The sequence below is a fragment of the Indicator indicator genome, chromosome 10 (assembly GCF_027791375.1).
Source record: "Indicator indicator isolate 239-I01 chromosome 10, UM_Iind_1.1, whole genome shotgun sequence".
In the NCBI taxonomy this organism is placed as follows: Eukaryota; Metazoa; Chordata; class Aves; order Piciformes; family Indicatoridae; genus Indicator; species Indicator indicator.
In genome coordinates this window covers 31,600,831-31,612,771 of record NC_072019.1, presented here as the reverse complement: position 1 = coordinate 31,612,771, position 11,941 = coordinate 31,600,831, and the positions used below count along the sequence as shown (strand labels likewise).

Sequence of the window (11,941 nt, the reverse complement as noted above, 5' to 3'; positions counted from 1 at the left end):
AATAGATTAATATGATTTGCTTTAGATGCCTATACTAGGAAAAATGGGTTTCACTTTAGGAGTGAAATTTTTCTCTGCTGACTGTAGAATGTGCAGAAGATGACTAAATTGGTTGTAGTGTCTCTAAAGAGTTGATGCTTACATTTTGACATGCCACTATAGGAGCCAGATTCTAAATTTCTAGACACAGTGGCAGAGTTCTAAGTCAGCAGAATACTTGCCTGTATGTAGGGACATATACGTGAAGTAAGAGGGAAAAATTCTGTCTTAAACGAGCTAGTGACATACAGAATCACAGAATTGTCAGGGTTGGAAGGGAACTCAAGGATCACCTCCTGCCATAGGCAGGGACACTTCCCACTAGATCAGGTTGCCCAGAGCCACATCCAGCATGGCCTTAAAAACTTCCACTGAAGCAGTCAGGAAATGTGATCAGAATGTCACAGTTAAGTCACCAGCTGCTGAGAACACTTCCAGTTCAGGGGCATCAGCGCATGTCAGGCACTCTCCTCTCTCACACTGGTTGGTGCCTGGAGTGAGGCAGTGCCAAGCAGTTCTCATTCTACAGTCAAATCTGCACCAAGACTGAGTAAAAGAGTACAAAGAAGAGCTGAGGCTGCAGCAGCAGTTCCTCATCTCAGTGCTTCTCCCTTGTCTGTCATGCTCTTCCCCTGCCAATCTAACCTAGCTGCACTGTTCCCTTGGCATGCTGACTTTCCCTCCAGCTTTCAGATTTTACCTTCAACTTCCTTCCTGCCCTCAGAACGGCCACCTCGGTAAAGTTACCCTATTTTCTCTAACCACACAATGCCCCCCAAGCCCTGCTTGACTGCTTGATCTATACACATCCTTTTGCTCATGTTCTGCTTTGGTGCCTCTCTGCTAAACTGATGGCTTCCTTTCATGTTGCACATGGTGAAAGAATCCTCTCCTGAAGATGTCAATCCCCTGGTGATGTGATGATTACATTAAGAACTGAGAAGTGTCTCAACGAAGATGAGACTATCCTGAAGGACCTACCTGATGTGTCAGCTCTGCCCACGGAGGCCGCAGCTGCCCAGGGGGTGTGGCGGACAGGGGACAGCAAAGAGGGTGGAGGTCACTGGGAGCTGACCCCTGCAGACACACGAGGAGAACCCCCCTGGAAGGTCACTTATGCATTGTTGATGTGAGCCAGGTGGAGCTACGATGAATGAACCAGGAACATAATAAAAGCCCTGGGCTGTGCCAGCTTGCTGGGGGGAACATCACCAGGGACATCTCAGGCTGGAGGCAGCAGCCCAGGACATTTTTCCCTGCTGCCCCAAGAGAAGGACCATGGGGTGGTAATTAGCTCTCCTGCTCTCTCTTTCTCCATTCTCTCTTTCCCTTTTCTTTCTTTTTCTGTTTTGCTTGCTCCATTCTCTCTCTGATAAATAGTCTCATTTTGATACATGACTTCGTTTGTGTCTTAATTTCACTCACAGGAATGTTCAAAAAAGAACTGAGTCTCCTTCCCAACCTTCATACTGAGACACCTGGAGTACAGCATCTAAAAGCCAAGCATTAGTGGACACCAGAATACTTTGCTGGAAATGGGAAGAAGGTAACATTGGTCAAGCTCGTTAGTCTGGACAGGGTTCTGGAGGGTTCCCCACCTATCTCAGGTATGGGAGGTCATGAAATAAGAGGTGGGAGTGAGAAGGATGAACAGGAGAAGGGAATGCTGAGACTACCTCTGTCAAAAATGGAAGCCACTACGACTCGCTTTCCACCTTTTGTGACTCAAGTACAAGGAAATTAACAAGGAAACTAGAGCCTAAAGGTGATTTAAAGCTTTATATAAGCACCTCTTTTCTTTAAACAAGTAAGTACTGTTTGTCTTTGTGAAATCCTCTGGCAATTCACTATGATCTTACAAGGTCACGAACTTGAAAATCTAGTCACACAAGATCCGTATTCTACACAAAGTCAAAAGCATGCGAGCTTTCTGGATGATGTAATACTGACACACAGCTGCACAGAGACAGTGCTGAAATTTGATCAAAAACAAGGCAGGAAAATTAAAAATGGCTGGATTTTAATGAAGGTCCACTGATTATTTGAAACTCCAGGCTTTAGGTGCACTTTGGAACATACCATATGAATTTTAATGCAAACTCTTGTTGAAATGGTCCCTATGCATTTATTCTGCATCAAGAAACAGAACTGATGCATGCATTTCAGTATATGTCAATCATGAAAATAAAAGGCAATCAAGTATGAAACTTCCTTGTTTGTCTTCTCCTACCTCTATTTTTCAGGTGTAAAACCACTGTACAAATCAGCATCAAAATAAAGAATCATCTTAACACTGAAAAATGCATCTATCCTTCCAAATTACATAATAGGTTCTGCGATGCACCTTCTTTCCCACCTTCCCTGCAGAAGAATCATAGGCTAACTGCAAAACCAGCTCCCTCTAGAGCCTTGTACATTAGATGAAAACAGAGCATGCAAATTCCTGGCTCCAAAACCTTGGCTTAAGTACTCAGAGAGGCAGCACTGTGAGAAAGAGCAATATGAACAGCAGGGGGGACATACAGCCTGTCCCAAGGCTGTAGGCTGAGATTCAGAAAATCCTGTCAGTTATGTGACATTCCCAGTTATGTGTGGAAATGGCATACCCAGTTATGTGTGAAAACGGCATACCTTTCCAATGTAAGGCAGAAAAATGTTTAACAGCTCCCTGGTTTATGGGAGCGGTGAGGTACAAATCCCTGAACATTTGAACCTTATTTGCTGTCTAGCAAAACAGGTGAGACTTGCCAGGGTTCACATTTGCGTGTGCACAGAGCAAGAGACTCAGGGCTGTGAGCTAAAGCAAACATCACTGCTTCAGGATGAGCTGAACCACACACCACTGCTTCAAGATGAGATGCTCTGAAGAGCAGTTACAGTGCCCGCACCTCTCGCCCCCTCGCCTTGACAACTAGCCAAAGGTGTGCAGTGGGTGAAGCTCGTTGTTGATTGTCCGGTTCCACCGATATTCCTTCCAACGGCTAACAGAAAGAAAGCGAGGGGTGGTATAAGTTCATGGGGACACCGAGAAGGAGGGGAGACACGGGCTGCGGGCACGTCCAGGTGTGCTTGCACACCCAGGTGGGCCTGCGGCCGAGAACACTGTTCTGAGCCCGGAGCAACCCGAGGGACACGCCGCTACTTCCCTCACTGCTCTTCTCCTTACAGAAGAGGTTTCCTCGAACATCCCCTCCTCCGTTTGCTCAACCCGGGAACGCGTAAGCGCTTCCGCCAGCCCCGCTGCTATTCCCCATGACCCTGTCCGGGCTGGCCACCCAGCCCCCGCCGCTCCCACCGCCTTCCCCGCCGCTCTGCCCCGCGGGCGAGGCGCCCGTAGTCCCCGCCTCTCGTCCCACACATATAAACCGGCGGCTCCCGCCCCGTCGGCAGCTCACCGCGATCAGCCTGACTGGGATCCCGCCGGATCGCTGTCCCGAGGATGCTGCCCGTCGTGGCCGGAGGACGGGCGCTGCTGCGGAGCGCGCTGCTGCTGAGCGTCCTGCTGTGGCGCCTGGCTGCCGCCGGTGAGTAGAGGCGGGCGGGCAGACCAGGGGGCCGCAGTCTCGGGCGGACTGGACTGGAGGCGGAGTTCGGCCCCGTTGACGGACGCCGGGTCCCGAGGAGGGAGCCCCGGGCCGCTGAGGGAGGGCTCCGCTGCTATAACGCGCAGGGTCGTGACGGGAGCGCGGCCCTCGCCCGTGCGCTGTGGCGACCCTGTTTCGGCGTCCGGGAGGCGGAGCGCTCGGGGCGGGGGCGACGGGGGGACGCCAAGGGTCGGCTTCTTCTGGATGGGATCCTTAATGACGACAGCTGTGCCACAGCTGGAGACCAGGGGCAGTCTCCGCGGGTCGGCTGCTGCTCGGTAGCAACGAGCGATACGCAGTATCTCTTTCCCTTGTCTCCAGTGCCGAGCTTGGGGAGAGCGGGCAGTGGGATGAGGCAGAGAAGATGGCACTTAAGAAACGCTTGGGATAGCGCTCAGCGAAACGCTTGATTTCCAGCGGTTACAGCGCTTGTGCGGTGTGCGGGGTTTTCCGCTCCCGCTTCCTCCTGAGCAGTTCCCCGAAGCTGCGATGGCCTGTGTCGCGGGGACGGCCACCGCGGCCCGTCCGCCTCTCCTGCCGGGAGTGTCCCCGCTCAGGTGCGAGCGTGTAGGGCAACCGCTGATTCTTCAAGATGAATGCCTTCAGCAGCAGGTACAGCCAAGAATCATTCTGTACTATACCACCTTCGTTTGGTGCTTGGACTTTCTCATGAGCTTCTTCAGAGGACTTGGATCAAGAAGTAAGCGTTAGAGATCCAAATAATTTAGCTCAGCAACCCAGAATTACAAGAAGGAAAATGATTTTCTTCTCTTATTTCTCACGTCTACCAGGACACATTCCTTTAGCAAGACGAGTATGAGCCCAGAGGGTAGGACTGAGACTTTTCACCCAAAAGAACGTTTCCAAGTAGCATTTAACAGCAACTGCTTTATTTAGCCAAACCGTGACTGCAGGAAACCAGGAATTGCACGCAATATGACTGATGGCACTCTTCTCTTTTCTGTGTTTAAAGGCAATCCAGAACTACCAACAGCAGTTAATATAACTTGGTCTTCAATCAATTTTAAAACTATACTGCAGTGGCAACCAAAACCGTCAGGCTACTTCTACACAGTAGAAATACACGGGTAAGTAGGCAGCAACACCAAGGGCTGTCCACTAATGGCAGTCAGAGAGGGTACAAACAGAGCATGTTTGCATATTTCTGAGAGTGAATGTACCAGGAGCCTAAACGTGAGGATTCAGGAAAATTGACAGCTCAGCTGCTAATACTTCTCTGTATGCAGCTGTAGGAATACCTGGTTCAGGGGTCTGGTTTCACCCACTTCAGGAAAGGAGAGTTGAGCTTTAGATTGCATTTTGGCCACTTTCTCTGGAGATATAGGACAGAATACTTTCAGGAAGTTGGCACTTGGTCTGGCATGCCACATATTAGACCTTCACTTTTCTGTGTCTTTCAGGGTGTCTGGACTGAGTCTTTCATCTTTAGTCTTGGGAGGTGTCTGATAAATATGAGTCCATTAAATATAATCAGTGAATCACAGTAAATGAGTAATTTGTCTTGCTGGGTAATAATAAAATTACCTTTGTTCATCTACCTTTGCTGAAACTTCCTCTGTCATCATATTTTATGTAAGATATAAAATATGTGGACATAAAAGGTATCCACCTTATGTGAAGTATCTAAGACCTCCTTCAATGCTGCACACAAATTTCCATGAGGTTCAATAATAAGTCTTTGCTGTTCTCAGCTCCATTATTAAACATGGCCCAAAGGGTAACTGCATCATCAGTTCTATATACTAATGAAAATGTGGTCTCTTCTCTCTGGAAAATGAGAGCTCTGTCACTGGTGGGTGAAATAACAGTGCAGTGGCCTAATGTGAAATTAACAGACTTAAAATCACAGAACTAGTAGAACGATTTTTATTAAAATTCAGCCATTTGTGCTTGCAAAACAATGAAGTCTGTTTACCCCAGATTCAGTGTAGAATCAGGCAGAGTTCTGAGACACAAGTTGCTCTTATGGATGAAGTGTGCTTGAACCTTTGCTTTCTCGTCTGTGTACATTTACAGGATACACTGATCACAAAGTTCCTATTTCCTCTGTGCCCTTTCAAGGCATCTCTAGGACACTATTACTAACTGCCCTGTGATATTAAAAAAGCAAAAAAACAAGAGAAGGGAGTTCAGGTGACTTAAAGCTTGGGAGAAAACTCATTTGTTAATTTCCCAAGAGTTGGCACTCTTGCTCTTTCAGCTGAGGTCACACTGGTTCACCAGCAAAAAACAGGGAAAGGAACTGAAGTGGTAACCTAATCTGTATTGCTATTCCTTCTTGTTAGGGAGTAAAATGGGGATCTAACACCTTATTCCTTGTTCCATTATGATTTCTCAAGTGAAATGGACCTGCTTCCTGTAATTTAAATATCAAGAGAAGCTTTTTGTCAAGACTTTTTCATTGTAATTCTGCTACTGTCTGGTTCTTAGTGATGTTTGCACCTGTGTAGATGCAAACATCAGTGACATAAATGAGGAGATGCTGTCACATTAAACAATTAATATCGGTGTCAACAGAGCTTCCTAGTACAACAGGTGTTTCTTAAGGCAATAGTTTGCAGATGCATCAGGGATAACACTTTAAAAGTCACATGCATTTTCTGGGGTTTTTTAACAAGTCATAGAATCACAGAAAGTAAGGGATTGGAAGTGACCTCCAGAGATCGTAGAGTCCAACCCCCTGCAAAGCAGGACCACTTAGGGCACGTCACACAGGAATGCATCCAGGGGGGATTTGAAGATATCTAGAGAAGGAGACTCCATGACCTTTCTGGGCAGCCTGCTCCAAGGCACCAGCACCCTCACAGAAAAAAAGTTTTTCCTCATGTTGAGGTGGAATTTCCTGTGGTGGAGTCAGCTGCAGAAAAGTCCAAAATCAAAACTACTTAGGTTTTCTGTTCTGGTCATATAAAAGATTGAATTATAATTCATATATGTATCCAGTAGCATATTTCTATAATTAATATGGCTCATATTTGATTTACTTGATGCTACTTTGAAGTGTGAAATACAGAGGCACAGGGTAGTGAGGTTTGATTTCCCTGCCCTCCCCCCCTCCTTCCCTCCTCCCCCTGCTTTTCAGCTTAGTACACCTGCAGGACTGGATGAAGGAAACCTGTACAGTTTGGAGGCAAAATAAGTTTTCAATTTATCTAAAGCTGCAAAAGTCGGTTTGGAAAGTACTGATGCATTTTTCTTTCTCTTTTCAGGCAGACATCTAACACCAGAAAAAAATGCATACAGACAACAGAAACAGAGTGTGATGTGACTGATGTGGTCAGGAATGTAAAGGAGACCTATACAGCACACATACTGTCTGTAACATCCTCGGGGATGGATAACTTTGAAGAACCACCTTTTGCGGTCTCTGAAAAATTTACACCTTATAATCAGAGTAAGTAGGATTGCCAGTTAAATTTTATCGTAAACTTCCTTTCAAGAGAAATTCTCAGATGGCCAAGAAAGCCAAAGGCATCCAGGGTGGGCAGCAGGGACAGGAGGTGACCATCCCCCTGTGCTCAGCACTGGGGAGGCCACACCTTGAGTGCTGTGTTCAGCTCTGGGCTTTTCACTCCAGGAAGGACATTGAGGGGCTGGAGCCTGTCCAGAGAAGGGCAAGGAGGCTGGAGAAGGGCCTGGAGCACCTGGGCTAGAGGAGGGGCTGAGGGAGCTGGGGGTGTTCAGGCTGGAGAAGAGGAGGCTGAGGGGAGACCTCATTGCTCTCTCCAGCTCCCTGAAGGGAGGTTGGAGTGAGGAGGGGGCAGCCTCTGCTCCTTGGTAGCAAGAGACAGGAGCAGAGGAAATGGTTCCAAGCTGCAGCAGGGGAGGTTCAGGCTGGATGCTAGGAAATATTTCTTCCCAGAGGAGGTTCTCAGACATTGGAATGGTCTGCCCAGGGCAGTGCTGGAGTCCCCATCCCTGCAGGTGTTCCAGCAGCCTGTGGAGCTGGTGCTTGGTGACATGGTTTAGTGCTGATCCTGCAGTGCTGAGTGGAGGGTTGGACTGGATGGGCTTGGAGGTCTCTTCCAAATGGACATTTTCTGTGATTCTGTGACCTAGCTGTGACTGTGCCTAAAGGGTCTTGCTGTCAATTGTTACAACAGCCATACTGATATCTGAGAAGACAACATTCAGGCAGGCATAAAGCTGTCACTATTACAGGATGTGTGTAATATTTTAGTTACCATTTGTTTCTCACTGCAGTGAAGAGACAGTTTTATTAACATTGTGTAGACAAAGATATTTCTTAATAATGCAGAGTTTTACTGTGTTACCCTGGCTCTATGTACTTCATCTAGATTTGAGGAGGAAAGTGGGTAGAGGGAGGAAATACAGGATGTTGTGTGGAAAAGATGATGCCAAAGTTTTAAATCTAAAATTGTTGTTTAGCTGTTGTTGGAAAACCAGAGATACAGAATTACACACAAAAGGGTTCCAAACTGAATGTTGTGTTCCATGATCCACTGACACCATACACATTTCCTAATGGAAGCTTCCTAAGTGTTCGGGACATTTTCCAGCATGACCTGGAGTACAGACTCTATTACTGGAAAGATCAAAGTTCTGGAAAGGTAAGGTCCAGCTCTACTTTTGACAGATTGTGTAGCTATAGATAGCAGCACAATTTCTGTGTTGCCTTTAAGTGCCAACAGTTCTGCAAAGAAGACTTTCCTGACATTTCTCTGGTTTTGCTTTCCAGAAAGCTGAAACATCAAAAAGCCATACATTTGAAGTGAGTGTTGACAGCACAAAGAACTATTGCTTCTACATCCAGGGCATCATTCCCTCCCGCAAAGAGAACCGGAGTGGTCAGGAAAGCCTGGTGCTTTGTACCAGCGTGGGGAGAAATATCCTAGACGGTAGGTAGCTGGTCATGGCTGTCAGGCAGGCTTCAGCATTCTAACAAACAGACACTTCAATTCTCAATACACTTTCATTTTATTCTTTAAATTGTGACACCTAAGTTCTAAAATAAACTGCTTCCTGTCTAAGTGGTAGGACACAGACTTGAACGTGGAAACTCGTGGGAAGAACCCACATTACATGTCCACTGTGTTTGGCTGGTGGAGGCTGCTTTTAGGGTCTTGATAAAGTGTTCTGATTAGTTTTAAACTGAACTGATGGCTGGTCACTGAGGATTCAGATCTCGTCACTAGCCTTCAGCACTGGGGTTTTATTTGTTTTCTGATGATTTTTGTCAGATCATTCCAATAGCAGGTTCCATAGTAAGTGCTGGAAGGATTAGATGTAAAACAGGAGTGCCAGCGCCCTACCTAGCAGGCATTTCCGTGGACTCATAGTTAGAGCTGAACTTCAGTTGTTTTCTCAAAGGAAGATGATGAGACTAACATTTTCTTCAGTGTTGTATCACAAGGTTAGAAGTTGGCAGATAAACATATTCACCAGTAAATAAGTTGGAGACTGGTTGGTGAATCAGGCAGTGCGATTCATGACAACTACTCTAAAAAGCACTTTATTCAATACAAGGTCATCAGTATCTCTTAAATAACATCCTGCTGCTGTAGTGTGTCCTTCACCAGCAGATAAGAATATTTACACTCAAAGTAGAAAAGCCTTCTGAAAGTGGCAGATTAAGTCTCTCAAATTAACTTTCTTATCTGTATTTTTTGTTTGTTTGTTTGTTTGTTTGTTTATCACAATAGTGGAAGTCTAGTAAATTACAACTTGAATAGAACTCTCCGTTGGTGTTTTGTAACTTCTAGTCTAGAATAAATTTCCACTTGGACTTAGTTTCACAGAAGTAATGCAGGGGTGGGGGGAACGGTTTAACTCACTCTTGTGGTGGCAGTGTGCACTGAATAAACTAGACTAAAACCTAGTGGGAACCACGTGAAATGAAGCTTTGCCGTAGTCAAACAAATTCATGTCATAATGAATTCAGTTGGCACTGAAGTGGTCACCCCGCTTCTGTGACAGTGTAAAACATGGAAAGCATTCTTTGGTGGGTGGGTAAAGTGGGTTCTGGAAGACAGTAGTCTTGTGACATTATGAGTTCTGATAACGGAATTTTGAATTATTTTTGTTTTTCCTATACAGAATACAGAGCAGAAGTCTTCATCATCATAGCAGTGATAGCAATTGCAGTCATCACTCTTGCTGTTGTCCTGTCAGTCATCCTGTGTAAACGCAAGAGAGCCAAAGCTGCAAGAGAAAAGGAACGCCTCAATACTCTCTAAAGAACAACTGTTGTTCTGCTCCAAAGCAGAAAACAAACCAAACAACAAAAGCCACCAACAAACCCCATAAATTACCTAAGTGAGTGGAACCTTTTAGCCTCCTTGATACAGGAACTTTGAAGCCCAAACTTTATGTGGATTCAAAAATCTGTCAGGTATCAGGAAGCCCCTGTGTTACTGGTGGCCAAAGGCTGGAAGAGTATACTAGTGATGTTACAATAGCCTAACCCTGCTCATGGCCTCTTCCCAAGATCCTTCTATTGTCCTGTCTGAAACTGGATTCTGAACTAAATGGACCCTTGACTTGACAAGGTACAGATGTTCTGCAAATATGGCCCTACTGAGCCAGAAGATGATGGTACCTGTGAGGGGAAAAAACCCACTACTTTGACAAAATGTGTCCTTTGCCTAACTAAAAGGAACATCTTTCTGTTTCTGTGAAACACACCTATATTTACCTGACTTGCTTTTAACATTAACTGGTGAAATGATCTGTTAGCCCAAATGTGACAGAGATGCTACTGTTTTTTCTTGGATAAGATTAGCTTGGGCTATTTCTATTTGGATAAAGAGAATGAAAGGTAAACAGACTGAAACTACGGTACTAGTCACCTAGAAGGAACACTCCTGAAGTAGGTAGCTGCTATCCATCTGGAAAGCATATCCAGATTACACTACGCCTAGAATTCTACCAAACAAGGTAGTCTGATGGTTCCAAGTAAGAACAAACACTTGGCGGGTTTTGAGACAGTAGTAACTCCCTGCACGCAAGCACTGAGTAGGCAGCAGTATTTACTGCATTTTGAATGCTAACTGGACACTGAGTGAATGAATAGTTGAAGTGGTATAGACTCAAATCATCTTGGTGATGGGATTTGGAAGTACCTGTTGCTTCCAGTATTTTAATATTTATTTTAGAAATGCTAATCTAATTTTTATACTGTATTTATGATGGTAATTTATACTTTTGTAATGAAATAAAGGTGATGGGGAAAAATAAGACTTTCTTTTCATTTTTTTTAAATAAAGTACAATATTCATTTGAGAACTAAATTGAAAGTACTTTTAGGAAATACGTCACGTGACAGCAGTGTGGAGAAGCTGCCAGAAGTCTTACTAAATAAGACCCTGCAAAACAGGGTACCAGAGCATCTGCTACCTAAGGGGAAAACCATGAAAAGCCACATTTCACTAACTGATGGAAGGTTTTGGAAAGGCCCAGGTTGCTTTTCAGTTGTCGCTTATGTAAAGGTTGTTTGATTCTAAAGGAAAGCACACTAAGGCATTTCCTGAGAGGAATCACATTGGGACAGCACAGTGGTGTCTGTACAGCTGTGATGGTAATGTTCAAGGCATTATAGGGCCTGGCACAGAGATGAGAGCTGAAGTTAGTGTTGGTAGTTACTGCTGCTCCTAATGATAGCAATAGGTACACAAAAAAAAAAAAAAAAGAGAATGAAAACCCAAACTTTTGGTTTGCATCCTGCAGTTGGCAGAAACTGGCTATCAATCTCAAAGTTTTCTGTGTCTTGAGATATCCACAGCATTTATGAGAAGAAATAACATAAAATTAATATCCCAGTCTACCAATTTCTGTAGAATTGTACTTCTATGCTTTTCATCCCTACTGCACCATACATACCTTCTTTGTTTGGATTTTAAGGCTTCTGTAAAAGTGGAGATGATCTTTGTTCTTTAATTCCTTTTTTTTTACAGAGGGGAGAAAACAACCACCATTCTCCTCACAAAAACCCCAACCCTGTTTACTTAATATTGTGAAATAAATGCTCCCTGTATTTTCTGCTGATGCGTAAGCCTCATAGGGAGGAGGCCTCCTACAACTGCAATTGAAAACATGATAGAGTTTGTGGGAGTAAGCTTAAAAATATTTCAAAGTTGTCACCATTACTTCCATTCCCTGTACTGATCTGCTTCCTCAGCTTCATTCAGCACCAAGCTCAGAAAAGAGTAGAGCTCTTAGGAAAAGGAAAGCCTGTGGGATGCAGCACAGCATTTATTAAGCCAGACCATGCAGCTGATTGCTGCAAGCTGCATAGAATGATGTTACAATCTTAAAATTACACAATCAATCATTTGAGG

General features: G+C 44.9%; 1 protein-coding gene across 1 annotated transcript; it reads left to right on the top strand.

Moving 5' to 3' along the window:
• Positions 1 to 4,559: 4,559 nt before the first annotated feature.
• F3 (coagulation factor III, tissue factor) lies at positions 4,560 to 10,827 on the top strand. Its single transcript, XM_054384254.1, has 5 exons — positions 4,560 to 4,711; positions 6,854 to 7,038; positions 8,034 to 8,215; positions 8,344 to 8,503; positions 9,702 to 10,827. The coding sequence occupies exons 1-5, from the start codon at positions 4,560 to 4,562 to the stop codon at positions 9,839 to 9,841; spliced, it is 819 nt and encodes a 272-aa protein (XP_054240229.1). The 3' UTR covers positions 9,842 to 10,827.
• Positions 10,828 to 11,941: the final 1,114 nt, after the last annotated feature.

Bases quoted from the DNA above. Each gene is read 5' to 3' on its own strand.
- F3 (XM_054384254.1), top strand. From the start codon at position 4,560: ATGACTGATGGCACTCTTCTCTTTTCTGTGTTTAAAGGCAATCCAGAA. The intron at 8,216-8,343 runs GTAAGGTCCAGC...TTTGCTTTCCAG, and splicing joins AAGATCAAAGTTCTGGAAAG to AAAGCTGAAACATCAAAAAG. The intron at 8,504-9,701 runs GTAGGTAGCTGG...TTTCCTATACAG, and splicing joins GGGGAGAAATATCCTAGACG to AATACAGAGCAGAAGTCTTC.